At 38.9% G+C, this 23,347-nt stretch overlaps 1 protein-coding gene across 5 annotated transcripts in view; it reads left to right on the forward strand.

Annotated features, from left to right (window-relative positions):
- The window catches only part of WDFY3 (WD repeat and FYVE domain containing 3), a 154,170-nt gene that overhangs the window by 72,732 nt on the left and 58,091 nt on the right, over positions 1-23,347 (forward strand). For all 5 annotated transcript variants that reach the window (XM_041479802.1, XM_041479793.1, XM_041479773.1 and 2 more), the window contains 8 exons: positions 1,292-1,458; positions 3,982-4,449; positions 5,814-5,912; positions 8,424-8,617; positions 10,802-11,259; positions 18,495-18,672; positions 21,304-21,518; positions 22,695-22,807. In XM_041479802.1, coding sequence (XP_041335736.1) covers positions 1,292-1,458; positions 3,982-4,449; positions 5,814-5,912; positions 8,424-8,617; positions 10,802-11,259; positions 18,495-18,672; positions 21,304-21,518; positions 22,695-22,807 — 1,892 coding nt within the window. The remainder of the gene's footprint in view (positions 1-1,291; positions 1,459-3,981; positions 4,450-5,813; positions 5,913-8,423; positions 8,618-10,801; positions 11,260-18,494; positions 18,673-21,303; positions 21,519-22,694; positions 22,808-23,347) is intronic.

Genomic DNA, 23,347 nt, shown 5'->3' on the forward strand with positions numbered 1-23,347 from the left:
TCATTGAAAAAGGAGGACACCTGGGATCATCAGGTGACATCAGTAAAGGTTAATAGCGTAGGAATATGTTATTCTCATTTCTTCCTGAGAGGGTTTTCTAGAAGAAAGTAGTTCCTTTCAAAAAACAGTGATCTTGAATGAGCCCATGCATCGGTCAGTGATGGACCACAGTGATGTGTTCTCCCTGTTTTGTTCAAACCTATCCACAGAGACTTGTACAGCTCTGGGGCACTTTTATGATGATAACTGTCATGTGAGGGTGTGAAATCTGGACACTGGGTCTCAAGCTGCAAAGAGGAAAGGCTTTGGAGCTGGAAAAGTAGAAGGATGTGTGAAGAAGGTGGCTCAGTAAGAAATTGCAGATCTGTGAGGGCAAGAGGAGCACTTCGGTAATTTCATTTGGATGATGTGAAAGGGCAGGGCATGTGGAGAATTGGTAGAATGATAATAGGTGAGCTCTGTGCTTCTGTAGTGACTGTTTGCAGGAGGTTCTTGTTTGAAGGAGATTCCTTCCTCAGCCACGTCTGACTAAGAAGATGGAGGATGCAGAATGAGCTGCTTGTAAAGGGCTCCAACAGTCGTTTGTCAGCAAGAAGCAAAACAGAGCTTGCACTGCCTGAGTCTGTTGAAGAATGTGGTCCCGTTTACTGCTGAGATCTACAGTTAATAAATAATTAAACATGCTTTTATTTGCGGTGAAGTAGCAGGAAAATGAGGATGGTGTTATGATTCAGTGTCAGTTTTTAGGGTTTGGTCGGATGGTGCGTTCCTGTCAGTACAGTGGTTGGAATGGGATGTTAACATTTCCGTTCTCTTGTGTTCAGAGGTGGTGTTTGTAGTTCTAATGAGCGTGCTTCATCACATGCTTGTGAGTGCTATGCCTTTACCAAGACACCATTTCATTAGCACGAAACATTCACTCTCAAAGTGGCAGATGTAGTCTAGCAAGTTAATTACAGATATCTATTTAATTACAGACTCTCCATGTACTTTCCTATACAGTATCTTCATGTCTGTGAGAGGATTTTTAATGTAATTTTTCATGTCTTTCTGCTGACTGTTGAGTTCAAGGAGAGATTTATGAGGTAAATTCCCATGGCAAATAACTGTTTGCTCTTTTGAGTCCAGTGTTTGACTAACTTAATGGTGTGACATATGGACATTGAAAACACTGCAGGAATCAGGCAGTAAAATTAATCTCTAAACTGATAGAATAGAAGAGATCTTACTAAAGTGATTTGAGTTCAGATAAACTAGTGCTGCTAACTTGATCCTGTTGTATTTTCTTTAGATTAGAACAGGCAAAAGAAGCTGAATCTAAGGATGCTTTGAAGGACTTAGTTAATTTGATAACTTCTTTAACAACATATGGTGTCAATGAATTAAAGCCAGCTGGTGTTACTACTGGAGTACCTTTCCTGCTACCTGGATTTGCAGTCCCACAGCCTGCCGGCAAAGGTGAGTCTGCTTTCTTTCTCTCTCTGTTTGCTTTTTTGTTGTTCTAAGTGCCCATGACAAGATACAGAGCAGCTGTGTATTGCACAAACCCTTTCCAACTAAGTCTAGGTTATTTATCTAAGATTATCAAATACTCAGTTATTTTGGTCTCAAATATTTTATTTTGGGGTTGGTACCCAAAGAAGAAAGTTTAGGGCTTTTGTCTTTGAGGACAGGTCCAGCCTCTTCACTGCAGAGCTGACAGTTTTCTACATGGAGATTTGAAAAGATTGTCTTATTGGAGAGATCCACTGATTTTATTTATAGTGTTTTAAGCTGCTGTCTTACTAAATTGGTGTGAAAGGCTGATGTGCTGGCTTGATTTTTTTTTTTTTTTTTAATTTTTTTTAATCCTTCCCCTACTCCACTTTTCTTTCTGTTACCTTTTGTCAGCTCAGGGAAATGTAACTTGTGAGCTGAAATCTGTTATTTCATCACCAGTGTGATCAGAGTGATAAAATCTGTGGTGTGGTTGAAACCACAGTGAATTGGAGATAAGGTTGAGGAAGTCTTGGGGGAGAAGGGTTGTATAAAAATAAACTTAAGTTTCATATCCTGTGCATAAACTTAAAATTCAGTTTAGTCTTGTATGTAACTAAGGAGTTTGGAATTTAATAGTGACTGTGGAGCTACTTTGTCGAACTTTCATGAGATCTACAATGTGTGCAGTGGCACAAGAAAAGTTTATTCTAGGATTGCATTTGTAGATTTATAGACTAATGAATATACATCCTAGATTCCTTGGACAGCGACTTCCTTTCTCTGGTATGTAGAGAGTTCATTGTTCTTAGGAATTGTTTTCCTTTTGCACTAAATAGAGAAAGAAGGTGAACACTCAGAGTTCAATTTTTCCATGTTTTGATAATAATATTAATTTTTTTTTAGATTAATCAGCTTTTCTGATACATTGTTATGAGAGAACCATGATCTGTTGCAATCTGCAAAAGAGTTCTGTAACTCTGTGATATTTGTCAGGACATCTCTGTTCCTTTTACCTGCTTTTCATAATGTTGGCAAATTGTATTTTTATGAAAACTTTGTTTTCTCAATTTACTGATATCTCAATTATTTCCATTTAAATCATTTTAGTTCTTGAACTCTGAAAAGCTGGTTAGAATTTGTTTTTTTTCAGGGGTCCTCCTAATAATCAAAAACAATTTATTAATCTACTTGATTGCCTGGAACAACTGTTGATTCTAAGAATATTAATAGTTGTATCTGACACTGTTATGTTCCTGTCATATTTAATAAGCTCTACATCCCCTAATTTGATCATTTTTCATAGTAAAAAAAGCATGTAAAGAAGTCCTTTTAGGAACAACTGTGTTATAATGTAACAAATGCTCTTCCAGATGTTGAATTGTTCCAATGCTCATTTACAAGGGAGTTTTCTCTTGCCTTCTGGAGAAATACTGAAATGGAAGGTGTGGAGGCTAGGCATGAAGATAATTGAATGTACTGTTCAGTTGGACAACTTAGTTTACAAAAATGAAGAGAGTAGTGTGCCATAGAGAATATATCATAAATAAGAATTTTTTCTTTATGAAAGGGTTTTCAAATCAGGTTAACAGTTTGCATATACTTTTATTTGAAAAAAATAAAATAAGATTTTATTGTTAAAACATCCTAAATGCTTTGTTTAGATTGTCTTTAAAGTTCTCACTCTTGATTGTGTATTTTTTTAGTTACTTTTTACTGTTAGTTGTTTTCTGTATCATGGTATCTGTCCACTGTGTCTTGTACTATTCCTACAGAAGTTTAAAAAGTTGAATTTAAGGCATCTTTTGAGTAGAATAAGAATAATATCTGCCCATAGAAAATTTTGGAGCATCCTCATAAATGATGCATTCCTTAGCTAAGTGGATGAGATATCAATCAACTTGAAGGTACTTACAAGAACAAATGTGAATGAGCTTTAAAGCTGTGAGATGTTTGTGTGCTGATATTATAGCTACTTTATGCTTTACAACTTTTTCCCTGTGTTTTAATTCCTTAATTGTTAATAGTACTGAACCCTGCCAAAGCTTTTTTATTCCCAGCTGCAAGGGCTGTGTTCTGCATTACGGAACACAGAATGTATCACTGTTGCTATAATGAGTTCTCTTATGGCATGGATATGTGATGGGCAGGCTTTGTTTTGTCTCTAGGACTGTATCCCATGTACATTTTAATAATAAATCAGTGTACTTATCTATTTTAAAGAAATTATCTTTGATCAGCATCTTTAGGTGCTTACGTAAACTCTTACTACCAAAGATTAAGATGCCATCTTAAAGAATAGTAGGTTGTGGAATTTGCAGTGTAAGTGGATGTGCAGAGGCTTTTTTTAATGACTTTTTAATGAAAAGTGACATCGTACATTTTTATTTTATTCCTATTTATTAAAATGCGTGGATCATTATTAATAAGTGTATTCATTGTTTATGGTGATTAAGAACTTTCTCTTTCCTTTTTCCTCCCATCCCACTTTATTTTCTGATTTAGGTCATAGTGTGAGGAATATTCAAGCATTTTCTGTCCTTCAGAATGCATTTTTGAGAGCAAAAACCAACTATCTAGCACAAATCATCCTTGATGCCATCGCGAATATTTATATGGCGGACAATGCCAACTACTTCATTTTGGAATCGCAGCATACATTGTCTCAGTTTGCAGAGAAAATTCCTAAACTTCCAGAAGTGCAGACCAAATACTTTGAGATGCTGGAATTGGTTGTCTTCAGCTTGAATTACATACCCTGTAAAGAACTGATCAGTGTGAGCATCCTTTTAAAATCCAGCACTTCTTTTCAGTGTAGCATCATTGCCATGAGGACGCTCTTGAAGTTCACTCGTCATGATTACATCTTTAAGGATGTCTTCAGGGAAGTGGGGCTTCTGGAGGTGATGGTAAATCTTCTTCATAAATATGCAGCCCTTTTGAAAGATCCCACTCAGGCACTGAATGATCAAGGTAGTGTGTCCATTTCCATTTTTCTAATACTTGTCTTTTTTGGCTGGAAATAGTGGAGTCTTGCGTTTAGGAGAAATGAGAGAGTCTGAACATGTACCTCAGGGCCTGAATTCTGCTAAGGATTGCTGTGCCATCTTAAAAGCTCATTGGATTTGTTTCTCTCGGTTTCTTGAGGCTAACTTTAATGAATGATGCTCTATGAATGCAAAGTAGTACGAGCTCATATTTTCCTTTCTAAATTTTTTTTTTTGATGTACTGGTTCAATATTTGTTATTTAATGTGAAAAAAAAGTGTAGGGGCAATGTATAGCATCAATGTTCTTCCTAACAAAAGGTGCTTTTTAACTTTGTGTTTAGCCCCAGATTTGAAAAAATACTATAGCATGCATATCTGAGCTTTTAATAGGAGACTTTTTTATGAGCTGGGTCTACATTTTTCTAAGCATTAAAAAAAAAAAAAAATTAAGATCAGTTGTCTCCAGACTGGAGCATCTCAGGTAAGCTGCACAGCTGCTAGGCCTCCAAAGCAGGCTCTGCCTCATGTCATAGGAGCTTACATGCACACAGACAATTTTTTTTACATTCTTCATTGAAACTGCAGTCAAGCTTGTGTACATCAGTGACACTTAATTTTTAATCATAATTGCTGGATGTTTCACCTAGGTTTAATTGTATGAAGCTTCATTAGTGAGTGGTAGCTGTAGGTTAGTTAGAAAGCCTTTTTCCCCTTAACTCCACTGGAAAACACATCAGTTCTTATGTTCCTGTAAATAAATGGATGAATGGATGAAACTGTCATCTAATCAGGGTGCTACCTGAGTGCACATGTCCTTGTGGTGGGGTTTACTTTTTATTAGAGTAATTTAAAATAACCAAAACCCCACTGTTTTTCCTGGAGTGTTTCTCTGTGTGTACTGTGCCAATTGCAGCGTTGGTCTGCCACACCTGTTAAGCAATCAGCAGGTTTGCCATAATTATGTGAGTGGAGTTTTGTGGGTTTTGTACGGAATTTCTCTTTTCAGGTACTGAAAACTGAACAAGAGCAGATGCAGTTAATCTTCAACTGGTGTAGTTTTGTGGCTCAAAGAAACAATAACTTTAATGTCAGGCACTCACAGTGCAGCTCACAGTGCTCTAAAACCTCAGTTTAAATTCTTGTCTTTATAAAATTAACTTTTCATGTGATTCATAGTTAAGCTTTCCCAGGAATGCATGTGTAGACTCTCAGCTTGCTTTGGAAAATGGTGGGGCTGCATGCTTTCTAGGGAAGCAAAGAAAAGAAAAGTGTTGGTGGAAAGTATTAAGAAGCATCTTTGAAAAGAGTGGTATTTTCTATGACTTTAGCTTCTGAAATTTTCTTGTAGTGGATTCAAGAAACAGTTCATTTGAGGACCAAAAGCAGTTGGCTTTATTGGTTATGGAGACCCTGACAGTACTACTACAAGGATCAAACACAAATGCAGGTGAGTGAAGAGATTGTTGTCAAGATATGTATAAAGAAAATCATGTCTTGACTTTCTATCTTTAGGCCAGTATTCAAATACTCTGAAATATACTTTCTCTCTGGCCAAGTTTTCCCAGCAAAGAAAACAGACAGCATAGCCATATCCATAAAATAAGGATAACAAGATAGTGTTTAACTTAAATTTCTTTGGTATTGTTTACTTGAAGGCAAACACCAGACCCCATCACTCTTCAACAGTTTTATAATTCATGGTAGTGCTTGTAAGACTGTTTGGATATTCAAAAATTTAAACACGTAATTAGAAATGTAGTTCAGTGTTCACAGAGTCGTGTCTACTTAATGTAATGCCTGTATCTTTAGTTAAAGATGTTTTTTCATTTTCATTAAAGAGTTATTCCCAGTCAGTATGTACAGACAGAGTTCTGTTACAATTGTCCTTTTGTAAATCAGGCAGTTTTGTATTATGCTTCATTAACCAAGACTTAGGGATTTTGAGACCGTGGCAGCATCCACCTGCCTTGCGACAAACCCTTGGCTGCTGTTAGATGGCATTCCTGACCTCACCTAGGAAGCATCAATCAGCCATCAGGGCCTCCTTGCTGTGGGATTCACATTCTCTGAACCCGAGAGAAGCAGTGAGAGAAGCAGAGAAAACAATGATCAAAACAATTCTTACCTCATTCGCTGCTCCTGTGTTGTGCCAAAGTAGAATGCAATATGGAGATTGTTTGCCCAGAGTGATGGTGTTTTGTTGCCTTGGCCTGTCAGGGCCAAGTGTGTGTCCAGACTGTCCGTCAGGAGACAGTCACGAGATTCAGCTCAGTAGAGTTGAGTGCTTGTGAGTTTCATGTAATGTAATATAGTGTAATATAGTATAGAATAATATAGTATAATAAAATAATTAATTAACCTTCTGATATCATGGAGTCAGATGCATCATTCTTCCCGCTCGGGGATACTGAGCAAATTTGATACTTGCTGCTTCTCAGGACTGATTTAATCTCTGAATATCCACTGAGAAACAACAGCAGGAATGTAAAAGACATTGGCACTTTGGGATGATGCCGCAGATGATGTTTCTGAGGAATCTTGGAGCATTCAAGGGCCTCATTTCATCAGTAGCTCTCCCAGTTCAGGAGTAGGACAGAGCATACAGGAGGAGCTGAGAAATTATTTCTCGGAAAATTTGGCTCCTGTCTGTACTGGGATGTGAGCGCTGTATCCAGAGGCCAGCAGAGGTTGTAGGTCATCACAGAAGCATAAGTAGATGCAGCCTTGCAGTGATTCATACCAGACTCGATGCTTGGTTTCTGATCTTAAACCAGTCTCTCTGATAAGCTTTCCAGAGTATTGCAGAACTGCTAACTACATTTCAACAGGAACAGGTTCACCGGGTAGTTGAGAAGAGAACCTACACTGAGAGTGGGAGAAACATAAAATGTTATCCCAGTCTATGAAAACCTGACCACAAAGGAGATGCGCTTTACTTGTGGAGGGGTGCAACAAACTCACCTGTCTCAAGGTCTGAGGTCTCTCCTTTTGCACTGAATGCATCTCTGAGCCAAAGGACATCAGAGAAAGCAGGAGGCAGGAAATGGATGGTGGGATTCATGTCTGTATATATATGTATATATATATATATGTTAGAGGGAATCAACTTGTTAATCCTGAACTTGGTCATTTAAACTGCTCTTTGAGTTTATAGTCATGTGGAAAATTATCCCTTTTGATGCAGTAATGCAGCATTGATCCATTTCTCCAGTCAGTTTTCATCTTCAGTAATTAACATAGAGCAATAGTCTAGGTGCTGACACTGTACTAAACACACATTATATATGCCATGTATATTCTACTTTGGTGTTTGTGATGCTTTCAGAATCAATTTTCATATAACTTTCAGTTATCACAGTAGCCAGGAAACTTGAAAAACATTGTTTGACTTAAGCTTAATCTCTACAGAGATAGGTCTTGCCACAAAAAATCTTCTGCAGAATCTTACAAATTATGTGGATAGACTGAGCCACTTATCAACCAGTGCTCATCTCCAGAAACATCCCAGTCATATTTTCAGTTCATATTGCATTTAGGTCATTACAAAATGTAAGAAAAACACTACCCTAAACCAGAACAGTGCATAGTCTTCACAAAACACAGAGGTTTTGGTATATTTTTTATTTCATCCTGAGACCCTTTGACCTCTAGAATGTAAAGAGTAACTTCTGTTGGAGTAACAGAATTATTGAAGAAATTCTTAGAGCTGACCTCCATCCTTGTACACAATGCCTTTAGTGAAAATTTTTATCAGAAGACATTAAAGTTCTATTTTTATTTGTGTTAGGGGAGGAAAATTAGTAGTAAATCATTACACACCCAAAGAGCTAAAACTCTGCCCTTCATTCTGTAGAAATGAAAATTAACACCTTTGGTGTTGTTTTGTTGTCATTATTTGCCACTGATTATATTTTGCTTACTCTTAAAGTGCTTACCCTGCCACCCTCTTTCCGAGCAGGCATTTTCAGGGAGTTTGGTGGTGCCAGGTGCGTGCACAACATCGTGAAGTATCCGCAGTGCCGCCAGCACGCCCTGATGATCATCCAGCAGCTGGTGTTGTCACCCAGCGGAGAGGACGACATGGGCACCCTGCTGGGGCTGATGCACTCGGCCCCACCTACGGAACTGCAGCTCAAAACCGACATCCTAAGGGTAGGTGAAGGGTTCTTCTTCAGCACTCTTTCTCCTAAGGTGTGGTTCCAAGAGAGAAAACACTGAGAAGGGCTTTGGATTGAGCTGGATTGGTTGGGTGGTGTTCAGGTAGTATGTAGATTGTCTCTGGAGTTGAAATACTTATATTTGATCCATGGTTTGGTTTTTTTTTTTTTTTCTTCCTACAATCTATCCATGGTAGCCTTCAGAACTGGAGGTGTAGGCTAGTGAATATGTTTTTAGCATCATCACGTTTGTGGATAGAAAATGAGGTTCTGCAGTTATGATAATTTTCCCTGGTGGGGTCTTATTCAGTCAAAAATAATGGGAATACATATGGAAAAAAAAGCAAGCAAGTAACGTATGTTTATTTTCAGCTCTGGCTTGCATTTTCTGTGGCATTTTGTTTTACCAATTTGTATCTAGGAATGCTGAAATAATTAATATAAATGCAAATTGTAATGATCACAGTAGAAGATAAAGCTGAAGAACTTGCTTGCTTAAGCAAAATAGTGGAATAGTAAGAAAGTAAGGCTGGGAGTGGAGGAAGAAGCAAGAAAACTCTTGTCTGTTTCCTGTTGTATTAGGTGATTTATTTGCTAATCTAGACCCACAATTTCTCTTCAGAGTAGCTAATGTTAATTTTAAAATTGACAAAATACTGATTTATTTTAGGGTAGAAAAGCTGAGGCAAATAGCAGAAAGTAAATGAGTCTTAATGAAGAGAACTCAGACATCTAGGTTCATTTCTGTTCAAAGGAGCTGTATTTCTCTGGCAGATGAACACCTTCATATTATTCCAAAAGACAGAAAGGAAAGCTAGTAATAAAACTATTCATTTACTGTGTAATGTCTGTGAAGGTCTTCAGCAATTTTTGACCATGTGTTTTTCACCATACTTACGGGGAAAGAAAAGATACTGGAGTTCCCCAGGGGATTTAACAGAAAATCAAGATTTCTGTCTTTCCCTTGACCTGTTGTACTTGTCCTCCATTGGTGCTGTTCTCAGAAGTTTTGGTTATGGAACTGACAGCCCAGAACAGTGCAGTGATGTGTCTCTTACACTTTGTTCAAGTTTGCCTTCAGAGGAATGACAGTCTTCTGTTTCACTACCCATCTTCTGAGTGCTTAAAAAAGCAACTTGATTCTGAAGAAGTAGACTTCTGGTCATAGGAAATTCCCCCTGGTCTATTTTTCTGTATCAGTAACATTTTTCTGTTATTTATGATGCTTTCTGTAGGGAGATTTTTTCTTCTATATTCACACGTGGGTCAAACTTCCCATGACAGGTATCCTTTTCATTTGTTTTTGGCTGTGTGGAGGTGCTTCTCCACCCCCTGATTTCACAGATAATGGGTGTTATTCTCTAGTACCTAAGTTCATGTATTTTCTGCTGTTTATACCATGGCTTTGCATTTATTTGTTCAGCAAGTAAGGTTTTATCCACTTTTCTTTCTCTCTATGACTTACTTTTGAGAATAAACTCTTAAAATATAATCTCAGTCTCAATTCAGAGATTTATAGAGGAAAGCTAAAAATAAGTGGGTATATTTGGCTAATTTTTACTGCCTGAATTTGCTAACTGAGTTGTTACATTTGAGTGCCGTTGTGGCTTCATAGCTGCCAGGTGCTTCTGCATTGTTGATTTCTAGGGGACTGTTAGGATGCTCCAAGGTTTAGATTTCTCATTGCTGCAAGAAGTCATTTGCCTGCTCTTGTTTGAAATTGTTTGTGAAGTGTGATGACAGAGAAGATTCCTTTCTAACAGAGATATTCTCCACCTTGTCACTAAGAGAATTACTTGGCAATTTTGGGTTCCATTCTGGGCTTGGTCAGGTCTTTTCTGTTGGAAGGTAATTTCTTATTTCTAAATAAGGGGCAATGTTCTACTTTCCCCCCTAATCTTTTTCTTTATTCTGTAAACTTTTGAGTATGAGAATTTTTTATAGTAAAAGTTGATCTTTTGAAAAGTTGATCTGCTGAAAAGTTGTTGAACTTTTACTACAACTTTTACTACGTTTTTGACTTCAGGGATTACCAAGTTCTGACAAATGACACAAGGATTTTGCTAACACAACAATGTTTTGTGAACAAAAATGTTCCAAGCTTTTTTCAGGCTGTTTGTAATGTTGCTGCTTGTTGTTGCTGTTGTTTCCCTGTTTTGATTGCTTGTTTTGTCCACAGGCTCTACTCTTGGTGCTGAGAGAGAGTCACCGCACAAGAACTGTTTTTAGGAAAGTTGGTGGATTTGTGTACGTCACATCTTTACTTGTTGCCATGGAAAGATCTTTGTGCTCACCACCTAAGAATGGCTGGGAAAAAGTAAACCAGAACCAAGTGTTTGAACTGCTTCACACTGTGTTCTGCACATTGACTGCAGCAATGCGCTACGAGCCAGCCAACTCTCACTTCTTCAAGACAGAGATCCAGTATGAAAAACTGGCAGATGCTGTTCGATTACTTGGCTGCTTCTCAGACTTGAGGAAAATAAGTCCCTTGAATGTCTTCCCTTCAAATACGCAACTGTTTCAAAGGCTTTTGGATGATGACCTAATATCCCTGGATTCTGTGTCACCTACTCTAAGACACTGCAGCAAACTTTTTATTTACCTCTACAAGGTAGCAACAGATTCTTTTGACAGGTATGACCTTTGTTTTTTGGGGGTTTTTTCCCTCCTTTTCTTTCATCTTCTCTGCCTGTCCCACGCCAGTGTTCCCCAAAAGAGTTCTCTTCAGATACCTTCATTGCTTTTGTATTTCCGTGTTAATCTACTTTTTTCTTCCTTCACTCCACTGAGAGGAGGATAAGGTGTCAACATCTGACCAAATAATGACTTTGCTTGCTGGTGTTCTCCAGGGTGCACAGCATTCTCTCTGATGTTGGGTGTTTTTATTGTGGCAGCAGTTAATATAGAGGTATCAGTTCATGGTTATATTTGATGTGTTGAAGCAACCTGTTGGTTGATAGGCTGACAGGTTGCATTATCATCATTAGAAATACTATATTTTTATGCTTTTATTAAGTAAATGAAAATTTGGTTGTTGAATGTCATACCTTAACTTCATTGTTTCATTTGATGTGGAGTTTTAAAGTAAATGATTAAATAATACCATGGTTAATTTAGAAATATAGAATTGTTTAGGTTGGAAAATACTCTTAAGATCAGGTCTAACTGTAAATTTGGCACTACCAAATCAACCACTAAACCATGTCCTTCAGTTCCACATCTACACATCTTTTAAAGACCCCTAGGGATGATGATTCAACTCCATCCGAGAGCAGCCTGTTCCAATGCTTGATAACCCTTTTGGTGAAATTTTTTTTCCAAATATGAAATCTAAACTTCCCCTGGTTCAATTTGAGGCCATTTCCTCTTGCCTTTTGGTTAGTTATTTCAAAGAGATGGACACTACTGCTATGATGATCTCTCAAGTAGTATTAGAGACTGATAAGGCCTTCCCTGTGCCTCTTTTTCTCCTTGCTAGCACATAAGATGCACATCTTGTTTTACATGGATTTGGTTGTTCTTTAAAGTTCTAGATAGTCTGTAAGTTATTGGTTTTTTAAATTTAACTGGGAGACACTCCCAGAGTGAAACAACTTGAATTTAAATTATAATGAGACTCAAAATGAACAGAAATGTGTTTTAAAGGTTGAAAATGACAACAAAACTTTGTGAAATATGTATTGAAGATTGGCTTGTCTTAAAGTAGTTTTTGCCACAACTTAAGGTACAAAACATGAAACACAGACCTAAGCTTTGTATCTGGGACCTTTAAGCTATTTATACCCCGGCCTTTGAATGTATGTGACCCTATTCTAATAAGATGGGTCATCTTTCCCCCCAAGTGGGAGATCTTAATGCTTTTCTCTTCTTCAAAGAAATTTTTAGCAACTAACAAACCAACAAAAAAACCCACCCTAACACACACTCACGCTCTGACGCGCTCACCAAAAAGCCAACTTCAGAAATCAGTTTATTTTGTCTCATTTTGAAGCATTATTAAAGCATTCAGGTAGCAGGAGGACAATTTGTATTAAGAGTGTGTTGCTCGTACTGTAGAAGTTGACACTGGCTAATAGTGAATGAGGAAACAATGGGGTAAGTAAATCACATGGTGATGTTGCATAAGATACCGTACTAAGTTCCTTTTTTTTTTTTTGGCTGTTATTTTCAGTGATTTTTTTCTTCTTTACATTTCCTGCTCATCATTCATTATTGAATTTACATTGACTTTATTTCTTACTCCTGTTGGTTATATCTAATTACTGAAGCTTTACTTTCTCCTCTGAGTTTCTTCTGTTGAACATTGCAAGATGTTCTGCTTTGCTGGTATCAGTAGCTCTCAGCAGAGCAATGAACAAGCAGTGCAGAGTCACACCACAAGACCTGTGCACACTTTGCATGTCTGTGTGTTCACCTGAGGCTGTCATTCAATTTGTCCTTTGTCATCCATGTTGTTTCTGAAGGGTGGATCCAAGTAACAATTTTATTGGTGCTTTTGTAAAACTAACAAGCTTATGGCCTCTGGTTTCTTCTCTTCTTCTCTAACCTCTCTGTCCTACCCCTATCTGTTTTGTCTGTAGTCGTGCAGAACAGATCCCTCCTTGCCTGACAAATGAGACTTCTCTCCCCTCTCCTTGGGGTACGCCAGCTTTGTCCAGGAAAAGGTACCACCCTTCAAAGAGAAGCTGATCTCCTTTCCAATTTTTCTCTCTTGCTGTTGTGTTTCTTATTTTTGGGGGGAGGGATGTTTCTCTTAAATTGCTATTCTGAGGAGTGCATTTCCATTTGTGTGTTTACTAGATGAAAAAAATGTAAAGGCATGTTTCATGTTGAATCCTAGGCAGTGATGAGATTAGAGATGTCTCCAGATTCCCATAGCACTTAAAGTTAGGCTTGTGTTTCAAAACCAAATAAAGCCTAGTATGAGAAATTATCTAAGGGAGGTATATATGATGTTCTCAGGAGCATTTCAAAGGCATCTACTATGCTAGTGGATCAATAAATACAGCAGGATTTCTTTTTTCCTGACTAATTTTTCAAGAAAGCTTACTTTTGGTGGAAGGTGGATGGCTTGTAAAGGTGTTCATTTGTTAGTAATTGCAGAGAATAAAAAGTAAAGAATGAACCTGTCTTGACTACCAAATAATGTAGAGACATGCTGAATTAAAATGTTTGGAAAGAAAGCACACATGGCCCAGTTCAGAAATCCAAGCACCTGCTTTCACTCCCAAGCTACAGTCTTTTCTTATGCATCTTAATGTGTCTGGTAGACTTTAACATTTTTTTTAAATAAAGGTTACTGTCTGACCAGTGTTACTTAGAGGTTTGTGCAAATGCAAACCAATTTTTTCCTGGAGTCCCTAGAGAAGGGAGCAGCCCTTCACTATCTACAGATGCAAGTTAGACAGAGATTTGCTTTTGAAAGCTAAAAAGGCAATTGAAAGACACAGGGTTATCTGAGATGCAGGTGCCATGTGTAGAAAATGCTGTAATTATTGAGTGGTATACTGCTTAATATAGGCATTCAGGCTTCATGGTTGGAATGTAAAATATTCTGCAAAGGAAAACAACCAAAGATGCTTTTGGAACTGATTTGAAAGGAATGTTTATACTAAAGAAGTTTAATAAAGAGAACCTTTTTTCTTTACTGGGTAATGTTACCCAAGTCATACCTGGGTGTTCTACAGGGAGTGGCTTGGACAAAGGCACCTTCCTAGTAACCCAGAACCTCTTAGATTGTCATTTGCTTTCTTTTCTAACACTGAGGCATTTAAGAACAAACATTATAGTTTACAGAGAAAAACCTTAGCTGCCAAAGTCTTTTCCCTGTCATTTACTCTGAAGAAACATGTAAGAAAGCACTGTGTCCTATGGAGGCTCTTTACAGCTTCAGCCCTGCATTAACCTCTAGTGTTGCAGATTGCCCATCCCTTTGCTACGTTTTGCTGTTCTCCCAGGTGTAGGTGGCAGGGCTGCTCAGGTTCACTGAATTACTCAAACATACAGATATGCAAAGGCTGGCAGCAGAACACAAGCAGTGCCTGCCAAACAGGAGCTGATTCCAGGGTGTGATGAGCAAGACTGCCAGATGGGTGGCTGACGCAGCCTGGAAATTAAAATATAAATATAGCTATATATGAATATATATGTTAGGCTTCCCTTGGGGTTTTTTTTTGTGGTACTGAAAATGCAAGCAGTTGCTTGAAAACCTGAGGTAAAGATTGGGTAGTTTGAAAAGTCATTATCCCTGTGGGGTGCTTTCAGCAATTCAGGTAAGCTCCAGTACAGTAATGTAGGTACTTGCTGGGGTTAAGTGCTTTTGAAATGGATTTTCACAAACAAAAAAAAAGCCTTTTGGGTTGTAACAAATTGTGTAAGACTCAAAGTAAATGTGAACAGAAAGAATGATCATGCTTGCTTGAGTGACTTTCAGATCCTTTCTGAAAAGCATGTTTTAAGTAAAAAAAGAGAACTAGGCTTTCCAAAAAGTATGTTTGAACAGCTGTCTGCTTTCTCACAGCATCATGTTTTTCATTCCTAGTGAATTCAGTGCCAGTGGCTGTGATCTTTCTGCTTTCAGAAATAAGCAGCTTGGGGTTTGTAGTCCTATATTATGTTTTTCTCTTCCTAAATGTCAGATATGGTCGAGTTTTGTCAAAGTTGACTCTTCCCAGAGAGGTGTTTGCTCTTCTCTTATTGTTTTCTGTCTCCTTTGCTTTGCATCCCTGGGATCTCCCTTGTTGTGGCCTGGTTTTCTGCCTTTTACCTTGTAAGACAGATGCCTGAGGGAGAGCCCTCTGTTGTTTGGCTAAAAGAGCAAGCAGACACAGTGCACACAGATAATTCTTATAAACAAAAATAGCACAGTTCTGATTTCTCACATAGTCTAGAATAGTTTTAGATGCACCGATATGCTAATATTCTCTCTCAGACATGTCTCAAAGCTGTATTTCCCAGTGGAGTGCTGCCCTCCAAGTGTTCTCCTTTATGGAAGCAGAGTAGGTGGGACTCCTGCAGCACGGGTTGGAATGGCAGTATGTGGCTGTCCTCCCTGTTACCTGGAATGCATTGTTCTTCCACACCTGTCTCTTTTTTTTTTTTTTTTTAGGATATTTTGGTCCTAACAGGGTAAAGTAGAGAATAGAATGTAGCTTTGACTTTTTAGCCATTAGTTTTAAAAAGTTTGCATAGTGATCACTCTTGGGGTACGATATGCAGAGGGTTTATCTACAGTAAATCTTATTTCTTTCCAGATCAAAATGCTGTTGTAATTTTCATCAATACTTGTAGCTAATTATATAACTAAAGTTGTATTAATTAATTAATTTCTCTTCAATTATATATTTTATTAAATTAGAAAGATTAGACATACAGATACACGTCATCTTGTGCACAGTGCCTTTTTCCATTATCTGCTGATTCTTCTTTCTCCTTCCTTAAAGGAGGCGTATAAAAATGTGGAAGTATGGCTAAGTTAATTTATTGCAAGTTCTACCCTGAGCCATAGAACAATAACATTTAACTAATATTTTGGAAGGATTTTGTAAGATTTGTTTTCTTTATTCTGTGTAGAGATATCTTTACAAACTGTTTTTTTTCCCTGTTGAATTGATACAAGTTTTCCTTATATGGAAAAACTAAAAATAGAAGATATTTTAAAATTATATGAAAAACTTTCAATAATATATGGCTTAAAACAATAATTTTTCCTTAGACTGCTAACAGGAAGCCTAGTCTGGACTGTATTGCCTTTTCAGTTATGTGGAATGCTGCAGTCCAGGTGGTTTGAGACCAGGATCATATTTGTGTTTGTGACTCACAGTGAGCAATGTTTTTGTTATGCTGTCTGTGTACTACCATGTTTTAACCTCATAATTTACCTAACAAGGTGAATGTGATAGTGCAGATCAGTGTGCTTAAAAGTAAAATTTGTACTTAAAAGTGGACAGAATGTCTTAAAGAATGGAATTTCACTAGACTAATGGGAATTCGTAAATATAAATGGATATTTAGGTTTTTTTAACTGCAAGCTGTAAAACTTGCATTGAGATGCTCAAGGTGACATTGGAAAGAGGCTTCAGTTTTCTCATTCAGAAGAGCAGTGCTTTTAGGATGCACGGGAAATAATTGCCTGTGTTCCAATTTCTGCAGTAAGTCAGGGCAGAGGCTTGAGATTACATCTCTTTGTGATAGTATTACCAGTTGTTACACTGTTCTTAATTCATTTTAAAAGCCACAGTGAAGCCTTTCTTACCTGCTAGATGTTTCCATAAGTGGTGGGGCTGACAGAGAAGTTTAGAAAATTAATGGCTTAGGGGTTTGTAAAAAATACTAGAAAAAAAGTAATTTAGGGAGATCTTTTTCTTAGCAGTTGGTTTCAGTAGAATTACCATATTATTTTCTGTTTCCTGTAAGCATTAGCTAAATGAGTAAAGCATCGGTAATTTAATTTTTCTTAAAAACTCTCTTTTGAACAGTACTCTTGGGTTGTTCAGGTGCCAAGTTTTTACTGATCTGCCATAAAGCTTTTCAGTAGGAACATTATTTATTGAACCAGTTTTCCAGCCAGCACAAGAAGATTGTGCTGTGCTTCCTGTTGTCCTATCTTAAGCTGAATAATCCGATGTCTCACCCTTCCCCCATAGATGTGTTTCTTGCTGAGGGATTGGGCTTGGTGGCTGTGTTCAGGGCAGAACTTTGCTTGCAGCCTTCCTCATCTCCCATCTATGTCCTGTTTTTCCCAGGAGAAAGATAGCCTTGTTGGAAGTGTCTAAAGGGGGAGGAACAGCCAGTCTCAAAGTCTAACTTGTGTTAGGGTCAGGTTTTGGGTAAATTTCTGTCACTGAGAACAGAAGAGAGGAAGTACTTCTTTCAACTGATTTGATAAGAAGAAACCCTTCTTGTTTTGCTATATTCAGTTGTAAAACAAAGGGCAACATGTGATCATCAAAAAAAATTCTCACACAGAGTTTGTTCTATTTCTTCTTACAGATAAGCATATGACAAATACTGTGGCTGTGGGTGATTTTGGTTGGGGCATTTCTGGGTTTGTGGGTTTTTTTCTTGTGGGGGTTTCTTGTGTGTTTTGGGGTTTTTTTTTTGTTTTTTTTTTTTTTTTTTGTGGTGAGCATGAGTCTTTTGATTTCGCTTTTGCTTCTAAAGCACCATCTTGAAACACAGTAAGCTGCTTTAGTAAGCTGCTCGTGCTGTTTGTGTGTTGAAAACCTTGCTGAAAGAAGAGTGGCACCAAGCTGATATCTCCAAGAGTTTCAATGAAGAACATGTCTGCATTTCTCAGGACCAGTGGTTGCTTCTAAGTCAGTGTGTCAAATCATCGTTTCCCTGGGTCAGACTAAAGCATCTTCATGTAAAACCAAATGGCCATAGCAGTCATGGAAGGACTGAGAACATACAGATTGCTGGCATGAGTAACCACAGAGACTACCCTTCTATTCCCCTAGGCTGATTAGAGATTGCTGAGAGTTTTGTGATAGTACATTTCATAATCAGTTGTTAATGAAAAGCAAACGGGGAGACACACATCCAGAGAACAGCAGTGGTAGGTTGCTCACTGCAGTTGTGTGCTGCTGCTGCAACTAGAATAAAAAGAGGGAGGCAATAAAAACAATCTGTCAAGTTCTTGAAACAATGTTGCATCTGGGAAAGACACTTCCAAATTCAAGAATGAAACCTCTCTAGGCTGTCTTTAGAGAAACATGCCCAACAGGTTTGAGAAGAGGAACACTTGTTCTGTCTAACTGAGGGAAGAGAAAGGAAAAGGGAGTAACATCTATAGGCCAGTACAGTTTTACAGCTGTTTGAAAAATGCAGCTGGGTCTTGTAACCATGGGCTGTTTTCTGTCCTGCAGGCATGCATATCATTCTGTTTCAACACCTCCTGTTTGCCCTCAGAAAAACATAGCTGATGTGAAACTTCAAACAGGACCCACGTCCATACAAAGCTTTGATGCAGTCATTATTCACCCTGGTGCTATGCTTGCAATGCTGGATCTTCTGGCCTCTGTTGGATCAGCTACACACCCAGAGGTAAGGGGAAAAAAGTATGGTCTGAAGCTTTGGGAGTTGCTGGGGAAAAGGATGGCTGTGGGAAATAGGAAAGCTGGTTATGTCCTCTCATTTTGTGCTGAAAAACTAATATATTTCACAGGTTGAGTTGTATAACTGGTGGCATAGAGATCTGAGAGGAATTGCTTTATTTCGTAGGCTTTCTTTTGTTTATCTCTTTCAAACTCTTGTTAGTAACGTAAGTTTAAAGAAAGGTCTGAAGTGGCCATCAGATAAGTTTCCAAGCACCGTGATTAATTCATGTTTTCCCTGATGTATCAGGTATTAATGTATACTGTGAGGACACAGGACTGAACATCATATCTTGGGCTATGCACACTGTTTGAAGTAGCTGGAGTATGAAGTTGTTCTACTTGTTCTAGTTAAAGTTTAAAGTTCTAAATATGTTCTAGTTCTAAAGTTGCTTTGTACAATTCCCAACCCAAAATGTCTTCTGGTACTTTGTATATGAAGGATTTGTTGGACATTTTTGGAAGTTGCTTACGTATTTTTTGTTTGAGATGTCTTCCCTGAAGAATACTTTTCATTAAAAAAAAAAAAAAAAAAGGGTTCTGAAAGCTTGCAAGAATTACTGGATTCCTCTTTCTTGGTCTCTACTGGTCATGAATGCTGTAACTTTATGCCTTCACGACATGAATTTGACAATTATGTTGTGTATGTCTTTAGTTTTGTAGAGGTTATGGCGGTGGTGGGGCACAGAATGAAGCCTGTATAATCCAAGGAGAAGTAGTTAGCAACACAGCTTAAACACTCACAAATCTATGGGGCTGATGGGATCTGCCCAAGGGTGCTGAGGAAGCTGGTGGAAGTGCTCACTGAGCCACTTTTCATCATTTACCAGCAGTCCTGGCTAATCAGGAAAATTACAGCTGGCTGTAAAACAGCAGTTTAGTCAATGTGATGCCCATCTACAAGACTGGCCAGGAAGATCAGGGGAACCACAGGCTCCTCAGTCTGACCCCAGTGCTGGGGAAGGCTATGGAGCAGATCATTACATATCCCATTACGTATCTGCAGCACGTACAGAACAGTTGTGAAATCAGGCTCAGCCAGCATGGCTTTATGAAAGGCAGATCCTGCTTAACTAACCTGGTCTCCTGTGACAAGGTGACCCTCTTGGTTGATGAGGGAAAGGCTGTGGATGTTGTTTACCTGGACATTAGTAAAGCTTCTGACACTGTTTCCCACTGCATTCTTGTGGAGAAACTGGCTGCTCATGGCTTGAGTGGATGGACTCTTTGCTAGGTTGAAAACTGTCTGGGTGGCCGGGCCCAGGGTGGTGGTGAATGGGGTTACACCCATCTGGCAGATGGTCACCAATGGTGTTCCCTAGGGCTCAGAACTGGGCCAGTTCTGTTTAGTATCTGTATTGATCTGGATGAGGGAATCAAGTACACCCTCAGTCAGTTTGTGGATGGCATCAAGTTCAGCCAGAGTGTTGATCTGCTGGAGGGCAGGAAGGCTCTACAGAGGAATCTGGACAGGCTGGACTGATGGGCTGAGGGCAGTTGTGTGAGATTGCCAAGTGCTGAGCCCTGCTCTCGGGTCACAGCATCCCTAGGCAGTGCTACAGGCTGGAGGAAGAGTGGCTGGAAGAGACCTGGGGATGCTGGTCTACAGTATGAGCCAGCTGTGCCCAGGTGGCCAAGAAGGCCAATGGCATCCTGGCCTGCATCAGCAAGTGTGGCCAGAAGGACCCTGTACTTGGTACTGCTGAGCCTGCACCCCAAATCCTGTGTCCAGTTCTGGACCCCTCACTACAAGAAAGACATTGAGATGCTGGACTGTGTCCAGAGAAAGGCAGAGGAGCTGAGGAAGGGTCTGGAGCACAAGTCGTGGGAGGAGTAACTGAGGGAGCTGGGAGTGTTTTAGCTGGAGAAAAGGAAGCTCAAGGAGGTTCCTTACCTCTCTCTAAAACTACCTGAAAGGAGGTTGTAGCGAGGGGAGGGGCAGTCTCAACAAGTCAAACAAGTGATAGGCTGAGAGGAAGTGGCATCAAGTTGTGCCAGGGGAAGTTTAGGTTGGATATTAGGAAAAACTTCTTCACCGAAAGGATTGTTAAGCACTTGAATGGGCTGCCTAGGGCACTGTTTGAGTCACCAGGCATGGAAGTGTTTAGAAGACATGTAGATGTGGCACTTGGGAGCATGGTTTAGTGGTGGGCTAGGCCATGCTGGGTTAAGAGTTCAACTCAATGATCTTAAAGGTCTTTTCCAACCTAAATGATTATGTTTCCAAGTTAAGTTACTAGGAATAGCTTAATAGTCACAAAAATAAAAGTTTCTAGTTCTCTCTGAGCTGGCTTTCTTTGCTGGTGAAAAGTAGAGGTTAGTTTGACCATTCTTACCTGAATTATTTTTCTTGACCATAGTTTTGGTCCTTTGTCTAACTAATTACTCTTTTTGTACAGAGTGTTTCTTCACACAGACATGTGTGAAAACACACAAGTGCATTCATGTGTGTTTAAGTACAGTTAATTTTCTGTATTTATTGCTAATGGTAGTTTCTTTTCTATTATTATGTATAAAGCCTTTCTTCTGTTTTCCTTCTCACTTTGCACTTTCTCAAGCCCTGTGCTGTTCTCTTTTTCAGCATGCACTGGATCTCCAGCTGGCAGTGGCCAACATCCTGCAATCTCTGGTGCATACAGAGAGAAACCAGCAAGTCATGTGTGAAGCTGGGCTCCACGCACGACTTCTGCAAAGATGCAGCGCTGCTCTGGCAGATGAGGACCACTCCTTGCATCCACCACTCCAAAGGATGTTTGAAAGGCTGGCCTCCCAGGCTCTGCAGCCCATGGTGTTGAGGTCAGAAGGATAGCCCTGAAGTTCAGTTGGACTAGGCCTGCAGCCTGCACTGTTCCTGGCTCACTGTAAATAGCTGGCAGTGGTAGAGAGCCTTAGTGACCTGATGTGGGAGAGATAGCACAATATCCCATTTTTTCTCATCAAATAGGTTGTGTCTTGACATGGAGAGACTTTTTACCAGAGCCTGTAGTGACAGGACCAGTGCCACAGGTTTTAAAGTGCAAGAGACTGGATTTAAATTATACATGAGGAAGACATTTTTTATGGTGAAGGAGGTGAGACACTGGAAGAGGTTGTCCAGAAAAGTTGTGGATGTCCCATCACTGGAGATGTTCAAGGTCAGGTTAGACAGGGTTTTGAACAATCTAGTCTAAGTGAAAGCAGTACCAGCCCACAGCAGAGGGCTTAGACCAAATGATCTTTAAAGGTCCTTTCCAACCCAAACTGTCCTGGGGTTCTGTGATCTCAGCTGTAAGAGGGAATTTAATTTTATTATCTCCTATGGATCACTGGCTGGCTGACCTGTAGCCAGGACAGCTGCTCGGTTCCCTTTAGTGGCAGCTGTGTCAGAACGGGTTCTGTAAGGAGCCCTCTAGCTCATAGTCACATTACAGGGACTTAAGCTTCCCTAAGCATAGACACTGGTAGCCTGGATAGCTCTGTAGTGAGGTAGTGTAGTTATCTAGAGATACAGATGTTGATAGCTGTGAAATGATTCCCCCAGCCAAATAGGATACACTGGTAAAACAAAGCTGAGGTTGCTTACTTCAGCCTATGATCTGCCTCTCCAGAAGAGTTCAACTTGCTGGACATACATCATCCAATGTCCTGATGTTCTCAGGACAGAACAGAATGCAGCAGCCTCCTGCCAAGTTTTCAAATGAAGAGAAGGGAATTATCAAAATTGCTTTATTTTATGATAAATTACTTTATCAAAATGGCTTGATTATTTAAAATAGTGTACACTTTTGAGAGCATGCATTCCAAAATTAAATTGTTTTGAATGGATCAGATATGTTGTGGATCATAATTATGCATTGGATTATTTTCTTAGTTAAAAGTTATGTTTATTGCAAGCAATTATTGTCTTTTTTTTAAAGTGCTATTAGATTTGGTGCCACTATAGGCAAATAAATAGAGAAAATGACTTCCAAATTTTTCTATTCTCTTTCTTAGGGAATTTTTACGCTTGGGAAATCCTTTGAATTGTGGAGCCTGGGACAAAAAGTTGTTGAAACAGTACCGAGTGCACAAACCCAGCTCACTGAGTTTTGAACCAGAAATGAGAAGTAGGTGCTGAATTGCTAAAAATGTGTGTAAATAATGTTTCACTCATGACCCCCAATTGCATACCTATTTAAAATTTTTAGATAGGCATTCATAAAACCCAGCTTTACCCCAGCTTTGTATGAATGTGAAATCATCAGAACCATCAGACTGGAAACGTTCCAAAACCAGAGGGAGTGTAGTACTTATATTGAATATATATCCAGCAAAGATTATTATAGGATTTTATTTTAGGAAGTAATTGTTAAATATGGTAGTAGTTTGTTTTTAAGTCTTGAGTAGGTCCTAGATTTGTAGTTATTTAACAATATTTTTTTCTCAGCTACTTTCATGTGCACTCAACAAATCATTACATCTGTGTAGTATCTCCCATGGATTCAGTAAGGTATCAGATAAAATAACTGCTCAATCTCCTGTTATTATCCATGAGTTGCAGAGCTTGGGAATGGCTATTCATGTAGTATAGGAGAGTCTCAGTAAATTATAAGACAAAGAATTTGTTGAAAAGCTTCCAAAGGACAAGATACTTATTTCTATGTGTC

The sequence above is a fragment of the Pyrgilauda ruficollis genome, unplaced genomic scaffold (assembly GCF_017590135.1).
Source record: "Pyrgilauda ruficollis isolate IOZ18807 unplaced genomic scaffold, ASM1759013v1 scaffold114, whole genome shotgun sequence".
Classification (NCBI taxonomy): domain Eukaryota; kingdom Metazoa; phylum Chordata; class Aves; order Passeriformes; family Passeridae; genus Pyrgilauda; species Pyrgilauda ruficollis.